Source organism: Gymnodraco acuticeps, unplaced genomic scaffold (assembly GCF_902827175.1).
Source record: "Gymnodraco acuticeps unplaced genomic scaffold, fGymAcu1.1, whole genome shotgun sequence".
NCBI lineage: Eukaryota > Metazoa > Chordata > Actinopteri > Perciformes > Bathydraconidae > Gymnodraco > Gymnodraco acuticeps.
The window spans coordinates 290,062-309,896 of NW_022990451.1; the positions used below are offsets into that span (position 1 = coordinate 290,062).

General features: G+C 42.0%; 1 protein-coding gene across 1 annotated transcript; it reads left to right on the top strand.

Moving 5' to 3' along the window:
- Positions 1 to 1,303: 1,303 nt before the first annotated feature.
- On the top strand, positions 1,304 to 19,484 carry LOC117552356 (pepsin A-like). Its single transcript, XM_034225735.1, has 10 exons — positions 1,304 to 1,398; positions 4,381 to 4,456; positions 11,709 to 11,859; positions 13,517 to 13,634; positions 14,129 to 14,247; positions 15,774 to 15,970; positions 16,752 to 16,868; positions 16,977 to 17,112; positions 17,212 to 17,310; positions 19,305 to 19,484. Exons 1-10 carry the CDS (start codon positions 1,389 to 1,391, stop codon positions 19,440 to 19,442), a joined length of 1,161 nt encoding a protein of 386 aa, XP_034081626.1. The 5' UTR covers positions 1,304 to 1,388; the 3' UTR covers positions 19,443 to 19,484.
- Positions 19,485 to 19,835: the final 351 nt, after the last annotated feature.

The following is a 19,835-nucleotide window of genomic DNA, read 5'->3' on the forward strand; positions in this document are numbered from 1 at the left end:
GTCTTGGATTGCAAAGTATGGATGTCCTCTAGCAATTTTCAGACGATATATACGTGTGTAAAGTTTGTGAAGGCAGGAGGAAAAAAGCTTCCGCGATCACCGTCTCCTCTCCGTTCCTCCAAACCCCGCCCCCTCCCTGAAAATAATGAGTGACAGGCTGATAGTGACCCGATAGAAACTTTATTATTCACTTAATCACTGAGATATAATGAAGCTAACTTAATCTCATACATTCATGGGATTTACGTAACAGTAAGACAGAGAATGTAAGTGTGCACCCACATGCAGTATTTTAGTTGTTATATGCTGTTGTAAATACTCCTGTTGTCTGCTGTGTTCAGACTCAAGTCCTGTGTGTGATGCCACATTCAGGACATTCAGTGTCCTTTCTTTAACAGAAGACCGTTGCTAGAAGCTGCAGCTAGACTGCAGAAGCATTATTTTTTTGTTTTTGAGGATGGAACAACTTCACTCACAGATATAGGGAGGCTAGACCTATACAATTCATTTATTTTGGTTTATAAATGAATGTCAAGACATTTATGTTATTGATTTCTGAAGCACTTTCTAAATAATAAAAAGAGAGTTCATATGTATTTACTGCATGTATGCATTGATGAAAAATAAGCCATGTGCAGTAATATAGAAAATTGAGGATGCAACGCATTGGTATGAATCGTGATGCATCGGGATATCGAATTGAATCGAATCGTTCACAGGATAATCGTAATCAAATCGAATCGTGAGACCAGTGAAGATGCACAGCCCTAATAAGCACACATATTGTATAAATAAGCATGTAAATATCGTGGACCTAACCTCCTCTAGGGGGGTCCGGGGGCATGCTCCCCCGGGAAGATTGTTTTTTAAATATTGAAGTTAAAAGTATCAATCTGGTGCATTAAAAGATCTATGGATACATCTCTCAACACCCATATGAAACAGAACTGTAAACAGATTTTTCTTTATGGATATTTTACAAATCCCTCCCCTTTTAAACTGTATTCTTGTTTTACTGTCATATAGTATTTCATAACTGTTATTCATTTATTCTCTCTGGCTGTCCATCTCATAATGTTCACATAGAAACTAGCTGCCAATAGGAATATCATTCAGAAGAATTATAATTTCATGCAAAAAGAGGTTGCACATTTAAATTCAGGTGTTGTTATGGCAACGTCATTGGCCAAACAGCCACATTTACTGCTGCAAATACATGCTGTCCACACGTAAAGCAGTGGCATGCCACCATTTCAGCTGACTTTTTCTCAGAAATACTGTCACATAACATCCATATCTTCGTTGATGCTTAGCTAAACTAACTATGAAATACTTTAACTGGACAGGACTCCGGATCAACTGTGTACTGTAAGGTAGCTTCTAGCTTCATGTCGAACAGTAAGTCAACATTTCCCAGAGAGCTTTCTTTGAAATCACCAGGTAACGCTAAAAAACATTACATTTAGATTGTATGACAAAGTGTTTATTTGATATATCTGGCTAGCTATAGCTACTTGCTAACGGTTTAGCTTACCCCCGCGATTCAAAGTAACGTCAACCTAGCTGTAATTTATGCGTTGCTTACATGTTCGCATGACTTGGAAGTTTACTGACATTTACATGCCTTGTTTATCTGGCTCAAGTGGTGGCTCTGGGGTTGTTGTGTGAGAAAAAAATGTCTTATGTCCATCTTCAAAAACTCTGAGTCCGACTGACAGTTTATTTGAAACATTGTCACAGCTCACAGGATAGGTACATGTCAGTCAATAAGACAGATGTTTATTTCCATTCAACTCTCTAGTTGGTCTGGTATCTTGCCTCTGTTGCATTCACTGAATACGGGAAATTACTATTTTCACACCAAGTACTTTGCCGTACTTAGTTCCCAGCACTTAGTACCAGTGGTGTAGTGGGGATTTTTTTACTGGGGGGACGCTATTTTAATTAGGTCATCCCAAACAATGCCACACAAGTGCGCACGCGCGCATTGCACTCACGAAACGGGCAGACAGGTCCACAGAAACTACCGGTATGCTTAGTCCTACTTTAGTTACTGTACTTCAAAAAGCAGACGGCGCTGCGCTCAACACACACATAGACTCAAAACCATGGACACACTGGCACATAAGTTACAACAATTTATAGGCCTAAATTGCATAAGCTACAACTAAGCAGACAGCGCTGCTTCTCTCTATCTCCACTTTCAAAATCTATTTAAAACTCATAACAAACAAACAAAATTCCCAAAGTTGTCCTGAAATTAACTTATTAAATAAACGAAACGAAAAATATAGCCTACTAATGCAAACATTGAATCTGGACTTGAAATTATTCTGATTAGGCCTAGCCTACATTGCAAATAAGCAGACAGCGCTGCTACACACACACACACACACACACACACACACACACACACACACACACACACACACACACACACACACACACACACACACACACACACACACACACACACACACACACACACACACACACACACACACACACACACACACACACACACACACACACACACACACACACACACCTTGCGTTTTGAAGACTGATAAATCCTAAATGGATAAACAGCAGCCCAGTTTCCCAGCTTTGCAGTCCACGGGTAGCCTCTTGTTTCCTCTGCCACATGTCCTCCGTCCATACCTCGGGGAAAGGTGAACTTGAGATAGCCAGGGGAACGTTGCTAGCGCAGCTAACGTGCACGTTAGCTTGCATTATTCACGTCTTTAGGCGGCTCTTCTGATGATGTAGTACTTGTAGCTTCGGTGCTGCTAGCCTCTTTCTTCTTGTGAATTATATTCTTTTTAGAAAAGAAGTCAAGTAAAAAACGTTTTCCTTCCATTATAGAGCTTTTTCGTTAGTGTTCTTGAGGGAAAGAGCTGCCGCAAAATCGGCGGGTGGTGAGCTGGCCGTGGGTGTGTCAGTGACACACCCACGGCCAGCTCACCGCGGGGTCACGAGCGTGATGACGAATCATAATTTTTGAAGGAAATCGTTTTTATTTTTTATTATAGGCCATTACTGTGAAATGTATTATGTTTTTGTCATTATTACAACACATACACACGATAAGACTGGCAATGATTTTATATTTATTAGACTATTAAAAAAAAGATCATGCTCCAAATAAGTGGGGGTACGGCGTACCCCCGCGTCCAACGCCCACTACACCACTGCTTAGTACCCCCATGGAACTAAGTACAGATCGCGTTCATACCGGAATAAGTTCCCTGAGGGAAGATTAGGCAAATGAAGCCGCTGACGTCACTTTTTCTTCTTCTGCTTTGAGTTTACTGGCAGGCCGCAAACAACTTCACGGCGTATACTGCCACCGGAAGTCCCCGGAGTTGGGGAATGGCTTCAGTAGAAGCTGCTGAGTAAATCGCCAGAACGCCGACACCTCCTCATCTCCACCGCTCCCATGTTTTATTTTGTGTTGCCAAAAGTTATTCTCTCTCCGTTGGTGCGTGGGGCTAATGATAATAATGCCAGCAAATACAAAAGCGGCTTCACAAAACTTTTCAGAATTTTACGGGGCGTGGTTTGCAATTCGCCCAGCCAATCGAAATTGGTACTTTTTTCTCCCCAGGATATTACCACCTCTCTAACAGGCACTAAACGTGGGGGTAAAAGTTCTCGGAACTAAGTACTCTTTTTGGTGTGAACTCAAAATTCCAGGCACTAACGGAACTAAACGGGAAAAGTACCGGGAAAAGTACTCCGGTGTGAACGCGTCTAACCCTGCCGTCCTCTCTAGTGTCAGGATGAGGTTCAGGTAAAGCACGGTTAATGTATTATATAATTGTCTCAATAATATATTACATGACTTTGAGAGTAGGCAATCTAGGCATATTAACAAAATGAATTAAACATATTTATATTTATCACGACGGTGTACACGACGGTGTACTGAAATAATTATTTTCTTTTCATTTTTTTTTCTGAAAATAATAACAAATGGGGTATAAATATGTATATATTTTATAAAAACAAAGTGTGAAACAGTTGAATATGTAGTAAAACTGCATCTTAGTTTTATTTGCATCACCTTTTGACATTGCGAGAGGAAAAAGTCGTGCAAGCTTTAATCAAAAGTTTGTTTTCCTAACTTTACTTTTCTTGAGGTCAATGATTACCTGTTCCATTTCTTATCTTCACTTATGTGTGTGCTCTGCTGCCTTATCAAAGTGTAATGCTAAAATGTTAGTGCATTTGTATAAAAGAGGATGTGAAGCTGTGTGTAGGCACTCAAGTCTTTGGAGTCATAAGGTGAGTTTACTGCGCTTTATGGCTGCTGCAGTATTTCAGTTTCAGTGTTTCTGTGAAGAGATTTTTTGGTGAAATAACCTCCTTTTCTTGCAGTTGATAACCAAGCCGTGAAAATGCAGCGTGCCTTTGTTCTGTGTGCCGTGGTGGCCCTGTCCGAGTGCCTCTTCCAGTAAGTCCTTCCTTTCAGCTCGGTCCATGTTATTTTGTAAAATACTGACATGGGTAGTGTCCAGAGGTGGGAACTAACTAAGTACATTTACTCAAGTACTGCACTTAAGTACAATTTGTATGCTACTTGTACTTCTACTCCACTACAGTTCAGGGGTAAATGGTGTACTTTTCCTCCACTACATGTATTTAATACCTTTAGTTACTTCACAGATGTGGATGAATGATGTGAAATATAATCAAGTGTTAAATCAGACTTTAGTTCCACCTGGAGTAAATCCACCAGCTACCCTGCAGTATACAAAGTACTTCAAACTAGCTGCACCTTTACCAGCTTTGAGAACACTTTCATGATCAATCATTATAAAACATATCATATATATTATTCTGAAATGGACCAATCTGCACAATCACTACTTTTACTGTCGCTACTTTCACTATATTTTGATGAGAATACTTTTCTACTTTTACTTGAGGAACATTTTGAATGCAGGACTTTTACTTTAACAGAATATTCCTACACTCTGGTACTTCTACTTTTACTAAGTACAAGATCTGAGTACTTCTACTTTTACTCAAGTACAAGTTCTGAGTACTTCTACTATTACTAAGTACAAGATCTGAGTACTTCTACTTTTACTCAAGTACAAGATCTGAGTACTTCTACTATTACTCAAGTACAATATCTGAGTACTTCTACTATTACTCAAGTACACGATCTGAGTACTTCTACTTTTACTCAAGTACAACATCTGAGTACTTCTCCCACCTCTGGTAGTGGCGTAGGTTGGACCCAAACGCAGGACAAAGGAACGTATAACAGAAAATACTTTTATTTGTTTCTTGGTCTAGACAAGGCAAAGCAAACCAGAACATAACTTCCTGAAAACAACAAACAACAATAAGAACAACATTAAACAGAGAAGCAGGACTTAAAGGTCCCATGTCATGCTTTTCTGGTTATTACCCATCCCCTTGTGTTATGAAGGTTTTTATGCATGGAACGGTCTGCAGAGTCAAAAACCCTCAAAGTACACCCTGTAGCGAGTACAACTCTAACACAGAAAATACCTGTCTATGCTGCCCCAGAACGCCTCGTTGGACATTTCTCATTCTCCATTTTGTGCTTCGTGGGTTCTGTGACGTGTGAACACCCAAATCAACAACAAATGACCGGATTGGCCCAAATTGACCAATCCGCGGTGCACCTCACACACCAGGATCCCTTGGTTAACTAACAGGGAGTCCCTGAACGCTGGTAATAGACGAGTTGGGATGGCGGAGAAATGCTCTCCGCAGACCCATTGACTCACAGCGTTATAAACCTTTTTCTTACTCAATATCAAGCCACACTTATTGTTTTTACTTCGGCTGTGAGTGTTTGTGTGTGCTTAGGATGAGTTTAGCTTGTTCTCGCTGTATCGCTGACCCGGAAATCTGTCCGCTCCTCGCAGCAACGAGCCTGGCAACGTCCCGACAAATCAGAGCACACTGGGCTCACAGGGAGGGGGGGGGGGCAGGAGCTCCAACAAGCCGTTTAGGACAGAGAGTGAATACACATACTATACAGAGATGCTGGATGAGAAACCAATGTGATTTTGGAAAATTGCACAATTTAAATCTATTCTAGTAGACCTCAACTATGGAATTATGATCAGTAGAAATGGCCATGACATGGGACCTTTAATACAAGCAAAACTAAAGGTGCCAGTGTTTGCAGAGCTAATAGAGACGAAGTCCCATCTATCTACTTCCGCCCCATGGGACTTTATTTCGGAACAATTATGTATTGAAGTCAATGGGGAGAGAAAGATTATCTTTCGATCCCGTTTGAATTGTGCCATAAATTACATATATGATGTTTGTCAATCTTAAAAAATAATTTCCGTGTCAAAAAAGTCAAAGTTTGTCGTAAAACTGTTGAAATATTAGACTATGATTAATACGCAACTAGAAAGACTACAAATCCCAGAGTCGCGTAAGTGATGTCATAATTGTTTTCCTCCACTAAATATAAGAGATAGCTAAGATAACTTTAACAAGATGCCTGTGTGCTTAGTACCAGGCTGTAATCATACCAGCAATGGGTCTTACTTGTTCTTTCGCTTCCTGTCTGATGAAAGGACCAGGAGTGGCTGGATCAAGTTAGCTACCTAGCTAGTAGCAAGCACGTTAGTCAGCATTACAGCCGGCTTAGCCTTGTCATTTTAATTAGCCTTAACATGAAGTTACATTAAGTTAACCAAAGTGTTAAACAGTAGAGTCGTAGTCATATTTCGTGAACCCTTTGAAGACTACTGTCACACCGGTGTGATCATTCTATAATACACCTTTAAGCCCAGATGCCCCCGAGGGAGACATGCTAATGCTACATTAGCATCGGCAATCTTTTATTACTTCATGCTATCTGCACAAATGGTTAACATTGAACATTAAAAAGATCAGGCAGTTCAGGGAGAATCGAAGGAAGGCAGGTAGGCAGGCAGCTTTGCATTAGAGATGTCCCGATCTGATCACGTGATCGGGGATCGGAGCAGATCACGTGATTTTCAAAAGATCGGAATCGGGAGAAAAAAATCGGGGATCGGGAATTTTTTTTTTTTTATAAAATATTTGTATTATTTTATTTAATGTTACAAAATAAAAATGACCATGTTCACGTCTTAAAGTCATCCTGTGGCCTTAGCTTTGGTTTAAAATGACACAACATCATGTATGTGTTGCTTCTTTTGGGCTTGTTTTCAGACCTAGTTGCTTATTCCTCTCAAAGCTGGGAACAGAGTGGGCGCAGTGTCTAATAGTAGCAGCTAACAAGAGGCTACGTTCAGCTGGTGACTCGGGAGTCGAGACAGAGAAAATGTCAGGAGTTTGGAAGTATTATGAAATTGAAAGCGAAGGCAGTGTAACAGCCAGATGCAATGTTTGCAAGGCGGAGGTTCCGCGTGGTGGAAAGAACAGAGCTACGTTCAACACGACCAATCTAATACGCCACCTGATAAACAAACACCAACAACACGGCGAGTACACAGCGGCCACTCAGGTAACGGCACTGAAACAACCGACACTTTCAGAGACTTTTAAAAGGAAAGAGAAACTGCCCCAGAACAGTGAAAAGGCCAAACAAATAACAGCCAAGATCGCTGAATTCATCGCGTTGGATGACCAGCCGTTATCTGTTACCTTTTCTTTCTCTTAATGCATTGCATAAAGATCGGATCGGGAAAAATCGGTATCGGCAGATTGTCAAAATCAAATGATCGGAATCGGATCGGGAGCAAAAAAAGGTGATCGGGACATCCCTACTTTGCATGACATTCTTCTGGACGTGTTTCATTGTGGTGATAGTGAGGGTAGTCAATCCCTTGTTTGGCAAGACAGTAGTGACGGCCATCTTGGTGACGTGTGTTGTTGTGCGAGACCAGAGATGTAGTTCATTGAGCGGTTTCACACAAAAAAAAAGTCTTACTTCTGTTGAGATCTCCATATCAGGTTGAATAATTAAAACGAAAGTTAGTTATAATCAATTATATTCTTGAATAACCTACAATGAAAATGTTTCATATGTTATGATTTTCTATATTTACAGTATAGGTGACACCCATGGACCATTGCAGGCCTTACACTCGACTTAACAAACCACTTTGTTGGGTCGAGTGTGGGGCCTGTAGTGGTTTATGGGTGTCACTGATAAGGGAGAGACAGTTTCTTCCCTCTCCTCTCACAGCAGTACACAGGGAGGGGGGCTCCTGACTTAAGGAGATATACATTGAGGCCTCAAAAAGTTGGTGATGTCATAGCCGAGAATAATATTTTGCAAGTCCTGCAGGGGTCATGTCCTTTTTACACAAACATGGGAAGGTGTGTCTTATGCCATAGCCAATAGAATATGTCTGGTCATGTCCAGTCCTGTACATCAGAGGCCATGCCCAGTTTCCACAAATATGGGTATGGAGGAGGTGTCTTAGGTTTTTCTATCCTGTTTTCGAGCATAAAGACACTGGCGGATGGAGAGGAGCTTTCTTTTTGGAGAGAGCGAGAGAGGGGGGGGGGGGGGGGGGTTCCCCTGGTATACTCTCTCCCGGTAAAAGCTCTGTCCCTCAGAGCTGGGTTAATAGCTCTCGGTAAGGTTCTCTCAAACTTGGTAAATATCTCTCGATTTTCTTTGTTGAAAGCTGAGTGAATTTTCTTTGTGAAATGAGTGGAATGAATTGATGTTTGTTGAATGTTAGTACCCTGCGACCTGTGAGGAAAGGCCCTCCGAATTCATGCGGGACTAGTTGAAGTATACGAATGTGAATTGTGGAATGAATTGATGTTTGTTGAATGTTAGTACCCTGCGACCTATGAGGAAAGTCCCTCCGAATTCATGCTGGACTAGTTGAAATATACGAATGTGAATTGTGGAATGAATTGAATTGTGGAATGAATTGATGTTTGTTGAATGTTAGTACCCTGCGACCTGTGAGGAAAGGCCCTCCGAATTCATGCGGGACTAGTTGAAGTATAGGAATGTCGAAATGAGAAAATGAACAGTTTTGGTGAATGAAAGTTTGAATGTGCTTTTTATTATCACCGATCTTTTATGAGGAAATGCCTCTAAATTCTATCGGGAGATTTTAAATGTCACAACTGAATGGGGCAGTTGAAGTTACAAATGATGGTAATAAATGTAAAACTGTGAATTAAAGTTTCATATTAGAACATGATCACAGCATGATAGGTTTAGTATGATTATAATGTTGTAAAGAGAGAAGGTAAAAACCCTGTATTAGTTTGGACCTATTTTTCTTCAAATAAACTGATCCCACCTTTTGGATTGGGATAACTTAAAAGACATCTGTGCTCTCCTCTCCTGCTTCAAAGGTAAGATTGCACCCTGCCACACTCACACTTAGGTAGGGCCACACCTCATTTACTGATATCAAAATCCTTCGGGATCGCTTAAACAGATTTAAGAGAGTTTTCTGAATTGAGACAGCAGTTAATTGAACCTGGTTCTTCGGGGAGTTAATAGAGGTGAGATCTTGCTGATGTTGGTGGATCTGAGCCAAGCAGTAAACTTACATAGACCCAATAACTTCGGTTAGGTCAATTAGTAGGTCTGAGTAATTTCCCGGAATAAATTATCAGCCCTCACCGACTCTTACACTTCACAGTTCTACGGCAAAACATTTTTTTTTTTACTTGCAAAATTATCTTTTAAATTGACAAACATCATATGTGTAATTTGTGGCACAATTCAAACGGGATCGAAAGATAACGTTTCTCTCGCCATTGACTTCAATACATAATTTTTCCGAAATAAGGTCCCATGGAGGTCCACCGGAAAGGGAGGGACTTTGCCTCTCTATGGGGAACAAGTTGAACTAATAACAGCGGGAGAGTCTAACAAAACAGGCGGGAAAACCCACAAAGACAGGAAGTAAAAACAGACTACGGGAAGAAAGCTTCAAAATAAAACGGTAAACACGAAAACCAACGTAATCTCATCAATGGCAGTCTCCGTTTAGTTTTTCCAATATCTAGATTACAAGATTAATATTGGCAGTTCATTAAATTAAATTGAAAACAAGAAGTGAAGATTGTTAACGTTGTAGTGCCGAGAGAAGAGAGTCGGAGGCGGTGCAATGAAGGTACAAAGCTAGCTTTATTGAGCAGCAGAAATGCACATGTTGTTGGGTCGGAGCCCGGGAAGAGAAGAGAAAGAAGAAAGGAGGGCACACAGTAAGTACACAGGAGGTACAGTCAACAAATGTGTCCGTGCGGAACAATACTCCCAACCTGTAGTTCCATGAGTGAATTATGTGTCAATCAGTGATCACTACACAAGCCCCCCCAGAATTCAACCATGGACACAATCCACGTGTCCGGGAGGAAGCACCACAGGGGCCGAGGAGGGTGGGGCCGCAAGCGAGGGCCGGAGCATGGAACGTGCCGTCGGAAGGGGGACGCAGGAGAGGGTAGGAGCCCCTACAAGGACGAGGGCCTCCCCACCGTTGTGTGGGGGCCGGGCCATGGTACGGGCCATCGTAAGGGGGCCGCAGGGGGCCGTGGTAGGCATCGTGGCGAATGAAGACAACATCCGCCAGCCGTAGAAAGCTGGGTTGCTGTGCTGCAACGTGGGGAGGGAGGAGCGCTGCCCGGCCGCAGGTGAAGGCACAGCGGCGGCGGGCATGAAGTCCCCGGAAGGATGGAGCGGTATCCCTGGGGGCAGGAGCAGTATCCCCGGGAGGAAGGAGCCGTGGACAGGGGAGAGGCCAGACGGGGTCCAGAAGTGCGCCACCCAGGTGCTGTCGAAAGCGTGGGCGACGTCCGAAGCCGCTGCCAAGGCGAGGGGAGACGGGGTCCAGAAGTGCGCCATCCAGGCGCTGTCAAAAGCGTGGGCGACGTCCGAAGCCGCTGCCAAGAAGAGGGGAGACGGGGTCCAGAAGTGCGCCACCCAGGCGCTGTCAAAAGTGTGGGCGACGTCCGAAGCCGCTGCCAAGTCGAGGGGAGACGGGGTCCAGAAGTGCGCCACCCAGGTGCTGTCGAAAGCGTGGGCGACGTCTGAAACCGCCGTCGAGGTGGTGAAACAGTGAGAGGGTCCACACGAGGTCGACCAGACTTGGTCGAACCTCCGCTCAGGCACCAGAAAAAAAGGGTTAACAGTTGGATGTTGACAGATGGATGAAGTCAGTCGTTAGCTGCTAGCAGTTAGCTGTCAGTCGGCGTTAGCTGCTAGCCGTTAGCTGTCGTCGTTAGCCTTTAGCCGTTAGCTGTTAGCCGTTGTTGACGGCCGTTAGCTGTAAGCCACTAGCCGTTAGACGATGTCGTCGGCCCCGGAGCCTCTGCCAGGGAACATGTTGTTGGGTCGGAGCCCGGGAAGAGAAGAGAAAGAAGAAAGAAGGGCACACAGTAAGTACACAGGAGGTACAGTCAACAAATGTGTCCGTGCGGAGCAATACCCCCGACCTGTAGTTCCATGAGTGAATTATGTTTCAATCAGTGATCACTACAACGTTGACGATGAAGGAAACATGCAAAAACCTCGTAGAAAACAAAATGAAAGTGTCTCCAGTTGGTGCATTGCAGGGTTCATGTATATCGACATCTTGCACAATTTGTATTTTTGTATTTTATCATATATGTTGCATGCATGGTAGGAGGAGCTCAGGTCAGAAGAATTGCATTGCCATTTCTACACTGTAGCTTTGTGCATATGATAATAAAACCTGTGAAACCAAATGAAAGTGTCTCCCGTTGGTTTTTCACAGCCTTTCTCTGGAGAAGGGTATGACAGCGAGGGAGATCCTGGAAGAGCAAGGTCTTTGGGAGGAATACCGTCCCAAATACCCGTACAACCCCATGGCCAAGTTTGACGATAAATTAGCTGTCGGCATCGAGTCCATGACCAACGACGCTGATGTGAGTAACAGCTGCTGAAGATTTAAAGGTCACCTATTATGTAGACAAAATCCACTTCTTCATGTCTCTTCTACATCAACATGTGTCCCCTCTTCTTCATGTCTCTTCTACATCAACATGTGTCCCCTCTTCTTCATGTATCTTCTACATCAACATGTGTCCCCTCTTCTTCATGTCTCTTCTACATCAACATGTGTCCCCTCTTCTTCATGTCTCTTCAACATCAACATGTGTCCCCTCTTCTTCATGTCTCTTCTACATCAACATGTGTCCCCTCTTCTTCATGTCTCTTCTACATCAACATGTGTCCCCTCTTCTTCATGTCTCTTCTTCATCAACATGTGTCCCCTCTTCTTCATCTCTCCTCTACATCAACATGTGTCCCCTCTTCTTCATGTCTCTTCCACATCAACATGTGTCCCCTCTTCTCCATGTCTCTTCTACATCAACATGTGTCCCCTCTTCTTCATGTCTCTTCTACATCAACATGTGTCCCCTCTTCTTCATGTCTCTTCCACATCAACATGTGTCCCCTCTTCTCCATGTCTCTTCTACATCAACATGTGTCCCCTCTTCTTCATGTCTCTTCTACATCAACATGTGTCCCCCTCTTCTTCATGTCTCTTCCACATCAACATGTGTCCCCTCTTCTCCATGTCTCTTCTACATCAACATGTGTCCCCTCTTCTCCATGTCTCTTCTACATCAACATGTGTCCCCTCTTCTTCATGTCTCTTCTACATCAACATGTGTCCCCTCTTCTTCATGTCTCTTCTTCATCAACGTGTGTCCCCTCTTCTTCATGTCTCTTCCACATCAACATGTGTCCCCTCTTCTCCATGTCTCTTCTACATCAACATGTGTCCCCTCTTCTTCATGTCTCTTCTACATCAACATGTGTCCCCTCTTCTTCATGTCTCTTCTACATCAACATGTGTCCCCTCTTCTTCATGTCTCTTCTACATCAACATGTGTCCCCTCTTCTTCATGTGTCTTCTACATCAACATGTGTCCACTCTTCTTCATGTCTCTTCTACATCAACATGTGTCCCCTCTTCTTCATGTCTCTTCTACATCAACATGTGTCCCCTCTTCTTCATGTCTCTTCTACATCAACATGTGTCCCCTCTTCTTCATGTCTCTTCTACATCAACATGTGTCCCCTCTGTGGAAAGAGACTCTGAAAGTTTCAGGAACAAAGATTCTCTCTCTTTTTGATCCATTTCTATAAAAACCTGTCTGAAAATGAGCTGATCAGATTTTGGCCACTTTATGATGTCATAACGATGTTTTGTCTTGTGTAACCATTAGCCAATCACCAAGCAAGGTAACCCCCCCCCCCCTTATCACCTGAATCTCCTCCTAGAGCACCATTGAGTTCTTTGTAACCAAATGTCTCTCAGAGGGGCGTGGGGAGGGGCTCCTTATTTTCATCTGAAGTAACAGACAGAGAATCAGCACTTTGGAAACAGGGCTGAGACAGAGGGGATTATGGGTAATGCTGCAATGATCTGTTTGGTGTTCCAGCCAATCAGAGACAGGTTCTGTATATATCTGAGACCTGTGATATATTGATGATAAACAGTATAGGGGACCTTTAACAGATTAACTTTGATAAAGAAAGCTAAGGTTCCCATTGTGTCCTCTTCCTCTCCAGCTGGCTTACTCTGGCATCATCTCCATCGGGAATCCTCCTCAAACCTTCAGGGTCATCTTCGACACCGGATCCTCCAACCTGTGGATTCCCTCCATTTACTGCAACAGCATCGCCTGCAGTACGTAGAACTCTTCATGCATTTATTAGCGTCTATGAAAGCAAAGGTAATCTCAGATGAGCAACACGGTCCCTGAGGAAACAAGGGGTTGATGACATGATAAATATTGAAATGAGGAAGGACCAGATCACACCTAAATCCAATAAGTAAGGAAGGATGGATCTGATAGTCTTTAAAGATGTGGTAGTAGAGATCCAGAGCGAGTTGTTAGGGTTAGGGTTTAGTCCTAGAGGCCGTAATTGTACAACTTTAATGTCAGAGAAAATCCACATTTTTTCTTGTTGTTATACAGCCCTTATCTCTGATGTTCTGAGAAAGTTTTTGTTAGGTGGGTTAAAAGTTTAGATTGCAGATCATAGGTTAATATTGGCAGTCCATTAAACTAGATTGAAAACAAGAGGTCAATGCCATTTGCTTTACTTTTTTTTATTTATAAATATACACTTTATCAGACAAGCATTGTAACATTTGTGTCCAACATCTGTTCTTTATAGACAACCACAACAAGTTTAACCCTGGCAACAGCAGCACTTTCAGAAACAACGGCCATGCTCTCAACATCCAGTACGGCACCGGCAGCATGACCGGATTCCTGGGATACGACACTGTGACCGTAAGAAATTTAAAGAAATCACTCACACTACGTATTTGAAAATGTAAAATTAGTTTACAGTTCACATGTTTAACAATGAAGGTAAACTGAATTTCTGTTGGGCTGAAGTGTCCTATTTATGTGTTGCACAACCTTTTTTACTTGATTAGCAGAGGTGGGAAGTAGTGGAGTACAAATACTTACTGTACTTAAGTACATATTTCTGGTATCAGTACTTTACTCCACTACTTATTTTTCTGACGACTTTTTACTTTGACTTCTTACATGTTGAACACAAATACCTGTACTTTCTACTTCTTACATGTTGAACACAAATACCTGTACTTTCTACTTCTTACATGTTGAACACAAATACCTGTACTTTCTACTTCTTACATGTTGAACTCAAATACCTGCACTTTCTACTTCTTACATGTTGAACTCAAACACCTGTACTTTCTACTTCTTACATGTTGAACCCAAATACCTGTACTTTCTACTTCTTACATGTTGAACTCAAATACCTGTACTTTCTACTTCTTACATGTTGAACTCAAATACCTGTACTTTCTACTTCTTACATGTTGAACTCAAATACCTGTACTTTCTACTTCTTACATGTTGAACCCAAATACCTGTACTTTCTACTTCTTACATGTTGAACTCAAATACCTGTACTTTCTACTTCTTACATGTTGAACTCAAATACCTGTACTTTCTACTTCTTACATGTTGAACACAAATACCTGTACCTTCTACTTCTTACATGTTGAACCCAAATACCTGTACTTTCTACTTCTTACATGTTGAACTCAAATACCTGTACTTTCTACTTCTTACATGTTGAACTCAAATACCTGTACTTTCTACTTCTTACATGTTGAACCCAAATACCTGTACTTTCTACTTCTTACATGTTGAACTCAAATACCTGTACTTTCTACTTCTTACATGTTGAACCCAAATACCTGTACTTTCTACTTCTTACATGTTGAACTCAAATACTTGTACTTTCTACTTCTTACATGTTGAACACAAATACCTGTACTTTCTACTTCTCTCATTTCCCAAACAGCTGGTTCCTTTAGTCTGAATGTGTGTTTGATGCGTGATCATTATTCTTTAGAGTCATTGCGTGCCTATTGATTTGAACACGATCCGTGTATCCATCATTTCCTGGTCTTCTCTAAAGAAGAGGGACCAATGGAAACGTTGTCATGTTGCCGTTGTTCAGCATGGAAACATTCATTAGCTAACAATGACATTATTGTTCTATTAATATAAAGGGAGGTCAGGTACTCTTTAAAACAGCTGCTAGCTATGGGTACTTTCTACTGAAGTACATTTCAAAGCCTCTTTACTTTCACTTGAGTAAAGAAGTTTAGTCAGTACTTCTACTTTCACCAGAGTATTTTGAAACACGAGTATCTCTACTTCTACTTGAGGAAAGGATGTCTGTACTTTTACCATCTCTGTTGATTAGCAAAATCAAATGATCCTGTTGTAATTTGAGAGTGTTTTTAATCCCTGTGTTCTGTGTTTCTCAGGTGGGTGGTCTCGCTGTGAATAACCAGATCATCGGCCTGAGTCAGTCTGAAGCTGACTTCTTGCAGTACATGCACGCTGACGGAATCCTCGGCCTGGCGTACCCTCGCCTGGCTGAATCGAACGCTACACCCATCTTCGACAACATGATGATGGAGAATCTGGTCAACCAGGACGTTTTCTCCTTCTATCTGAGCTCGTAAGCACAGAAATAACTTTGCAGTATTCAAATCAAGAGGACTAATGCAGGAATGAATCCTAATACCATTGAATAAGTCAGCTTTTTACCTCTTCTTGTAGTCTTGAAGTAAATCGTTTTTTTAAGGTTTTTTGGTGGTTGGCTTGGTTGAAATAAGGTCGATTTGTTGCACAACATAAAATACATCATTTAATACCCCACTGGTGGATTTAAAAATGGCATTTGCTAACAAGTGTCTAAATGAGACGACTAAACGTTATCACGCCCAACATTAGCCAACGTTAGCTTATCGATATAGCCTTACATTAGCTTTTGTCTTCATAAAGTGTTGGAAGTAAATGTTTTTTTAATTTGTTTTGGTTGTTTGCTTGAACATAAGGTCTGCACAAGCTGAAGAGATTTTCACGATTCGTTCTACGACATAAAATATAACCCACTGGTGGATTTAAAAATGGCGTTTGCTAACAAGTGTCTAAACAAGACGACTAAACTTCATCACACCCAACATTAGCCAACGTTAGCTTATCGATATGGCCTTACATTAGCTGTTGTCTTCATACAGTGTTGTATGTTGTAATTAATATGTGGAGATTATCTATCAAAATAAGTCATCATCATGAACATCTATTTGTCTCAGATCCTATTTTCTGCAATATTCCAAAATCCCATTAGCTTTTTATTGCTAACTTGCGATGCTAACTTCCAAGTCGGCTTACAAAAAGACTGAAACTGCAGGTGATTTATAGACAGTTTTTCAGTAAGTCCTCCCTTGTCTTTGCAGTGACTCTCAGAAAGGCAGTGTGTTGACATTTGGTGGCGTCGACCCTAACCATTATTCTGGTCCCATCTCCTGGATCCCCCTCTCCCACGAGCTGTACTGGCAGATCACAGTGGACAGGTGAAGAACCACAAACGCAGCATCACAAATCCTCCAGAAATCTCAAAAAACCAAAGTAATGCTGTAAGGATAAGTGTTCTGATGCATGCTGTTCTGTTTCTCTTTCAGTGTTACTGTCAATGGTGAGGTTGTGGCCTGTAATGGCGGCTGCCAGGCTATCATTGACACCGGTACTTCTCTGATTATTGGACCTCAGTGCAACAACATCAACAACAAAGTGGGAGCTACCAACAACAACGGAGACGTAAGTGCCCAAATGTTAAAGGATATTCCCGCAGCTTCTTGTTGTTGAAAGAACGGTACACAAAATGTAACTCTTTCCTCCATTTTTCTTTTGCTTCAGTACATGGTCAACTGCAACAGCATTGCCCAATTGCCTGATGTGACCTTCCACATCAACGGAGAGACCTTCACCATCCCAGGCTCTGGCTACGTCCGCGGGGTAAGATTTTCTGCTTGCCTGCCAGACACTTTACCTTAGTGATGCATGAATGAGTCGTATAACCCAGTAATGCTGACTCATTTCTGGATTTTAGGACTAATTTCTGCACCACTATCCTCCCTCGTCTCAAAGTAACTGGTTTTTTTAACGTGTTTATGGTTGTTAGCCTGAAATAAGGTCTGTGGTTACAACCCAGTCTCACAGCATTTCGTGTTATAGTCATGAAATTAATTTAATGTATTGATTCGTGTTCACCAACACGATTTTTGAATTTTTTTCGTGTCACACAGAACGATTTTAAAAGCAATGTATTTCTATTGGTAGTATGTTTCGTGCCTGCACCACGTCTTTTTGTCCGGTCGGGTCTTGGAATACCAGAAGCTGTGGGGTTCATAAAAACATTTTCTTACTCAATATCTTACCCTAAGCCTAACCCTATCCCTTTTATTTTAAATTGTAAAATGTCGGAGTTTTTTTGCCGTCTGCGAGGAAAAGAAATGACTCAGAGCCTCAGAATACTGAAATCTGTATTTTTTTAAATCTCTTTTTCTAATTTGTTATTATTTGGTGCAGGCACGAAACATACTACCAATAGAAATACATTGCTTCTAAATTCGTTCTGTGTCAGAATACTGAAATATGTATTTTTTAAATCTATTTTTACTTCAAATTTGTTATTATTTACATTGCTTTTAATATCGTTCTGTGTGACTCGAAAAAAAATGCGAAAATCATGTTGGTGAACACGAATCAATAGATTAATTTCGTGACTATAACACGAAATGCCGTGAAACTGTGTTGGTGGTTAACACAAGATGAAGAGATTTTTATTTTACGACATAAAATACGTCAGTAAATACCCCACTGGTGAATTAAAAAAATTGTGGATGCTAACAAGTGTGTAAATGAGACGACTAAACGTCATCACGTCCACCATTAACCGCCTTTAGCTTAGCGGTGGTGATGTGAAGTCATGTGACTGTGCTCTAGTTCCTTTATAGCCCAACATTAGCCACCTTTAGCTTATCAGTGGTGACGTGAAGTCATGTGACCGTGCTATAGTTCCTTTATAGCCCAACATTAGCCGCCTTTAGCTTAGCGGTGGTGACGTGAGGTCATGTGACCGTGGTCTAGTTCCTTTATATCCCAACATTAGCCACCTTTAGCTTATCAGTGGTGACGTGAAGTAATGTGACCGTGCTATAGTTCCTTTATAGCCCAACATTAGCCGCCTTTAGCTTAGCGGTGGTGACGTGAAGTCATGTGGCCGTGCTGTAGTTCCTTTATAGCCCAACATTAGCCACCTTTAGCTTAGCGGTTGTGATGTGAAGTCATGTGACCGTGCTATAGTTCCTTTATATCCCAACATTAGCCACCTTTAGCTTAGCGGTGGTGACGTGAAGTCATGTGACTGTGCTGTAGTTCCTTTATAGCCCAACATTAGCCACCTTTAGCTTATCGGTGGTGACGTGAAGTCATGTGACCGTGCTATAGTTCCTTTATATCCCAACATTAGCCACCTTTAGCTTAGCGGTGGTGACGTGAAGTCATGTGACCGTGCTATAGTTCCTTTATAGCCCAACATTAGCCGCCTTTAGCTTAGCGGTGGTGACGTGAAGTCATGTGGCCGTGCTGTAGTTCCTTTATAGCCCAACATTAGCCACCTTTAGCTTAGCGGTTGTGATGTGAAGTCATGTGACCGTGCTGTAGTTCCTTTATATCCCAACATTAGCCACCTTTAGCTTAGCGGTGGTGACGTGAAGTCATGTGACTGTGCTGTAGTTCCTTTATAGCCCAACATTAGCCACCTTTAGCTTATCGGTGGTGATGTCAAGTCATGTGACCGTGCTGTAGTTTATCTAATGGAAAGAAACCATTGGCTTGTTGTTGAGGGAACCAGGGAGATGCTAGTTTCTAGGTTGGTGTACAGAAATACATCCGCCCTGCACTATTTTGTACTTCCCCCTCCATCTGAAACTCTTCTCTTTCCACAGTCTGAGGCCAATGGCTGCCGTACTGGCTTCGTTAATGGAGGAGGCAACCTCTGGATCCTGGGAGACGTCTTCATCAGACAGTACTACGCCATCTTCAGCAGAGCCCAGAACATGGTGGGTCTGGCCACGGCTAGATGAGAAACCTGGAGTCACTCCTACCAACATCTTTAAATCAATCACATGTGCATCTCAGTTAGTGTTAATTTCGTTGACTAAAACTATGACGAAATATGTTCGTCAACGACCTTTTTTTCCATGACTAAAACGAGACGATGACGAGACGGCAGTAAACAATAACTGTAATGAAATCATCATGCAATATCGTTGACGAAAAGTGACCAGACGAAAATGTAGTTTACTAAATAAAAACTTTGCCAAAATCTCTCTTTACTTTCGTTGACGAAAAAGGAGGAGACGAAATATTATCAAAGATAACGTTACATCTCTGATAGTCAGTTTTTCTCCCAGCAGTTCCATTTCCGGTGCTGCGGCTGGGCAGCAGCTGTGTGTCTGTGCTGCGTGCGGCGGCAC

What these genes read in the sequence shown, in the direction of transcription:
- LOC117552356 (XM_034225735.1), top strand. An exon ending in CCATGACCAACGACGCTGAT is followed by an intron (nt 11,860 to 13,516) that starts GTGAGTAACAGC and finishes CTTCCTCTCCAG; the next exon opens with CTGGCTTACTCTGGCATCAT. An exon ending in TGGCAGATCACAGTGGACAG is followed by an intron (nt 16,869 to 16,976) that starts GTGAAGAACCAC and finishes TTTCTCTTTCAG; the next exon opens with TGTTACTGTCAATGGTGAGG.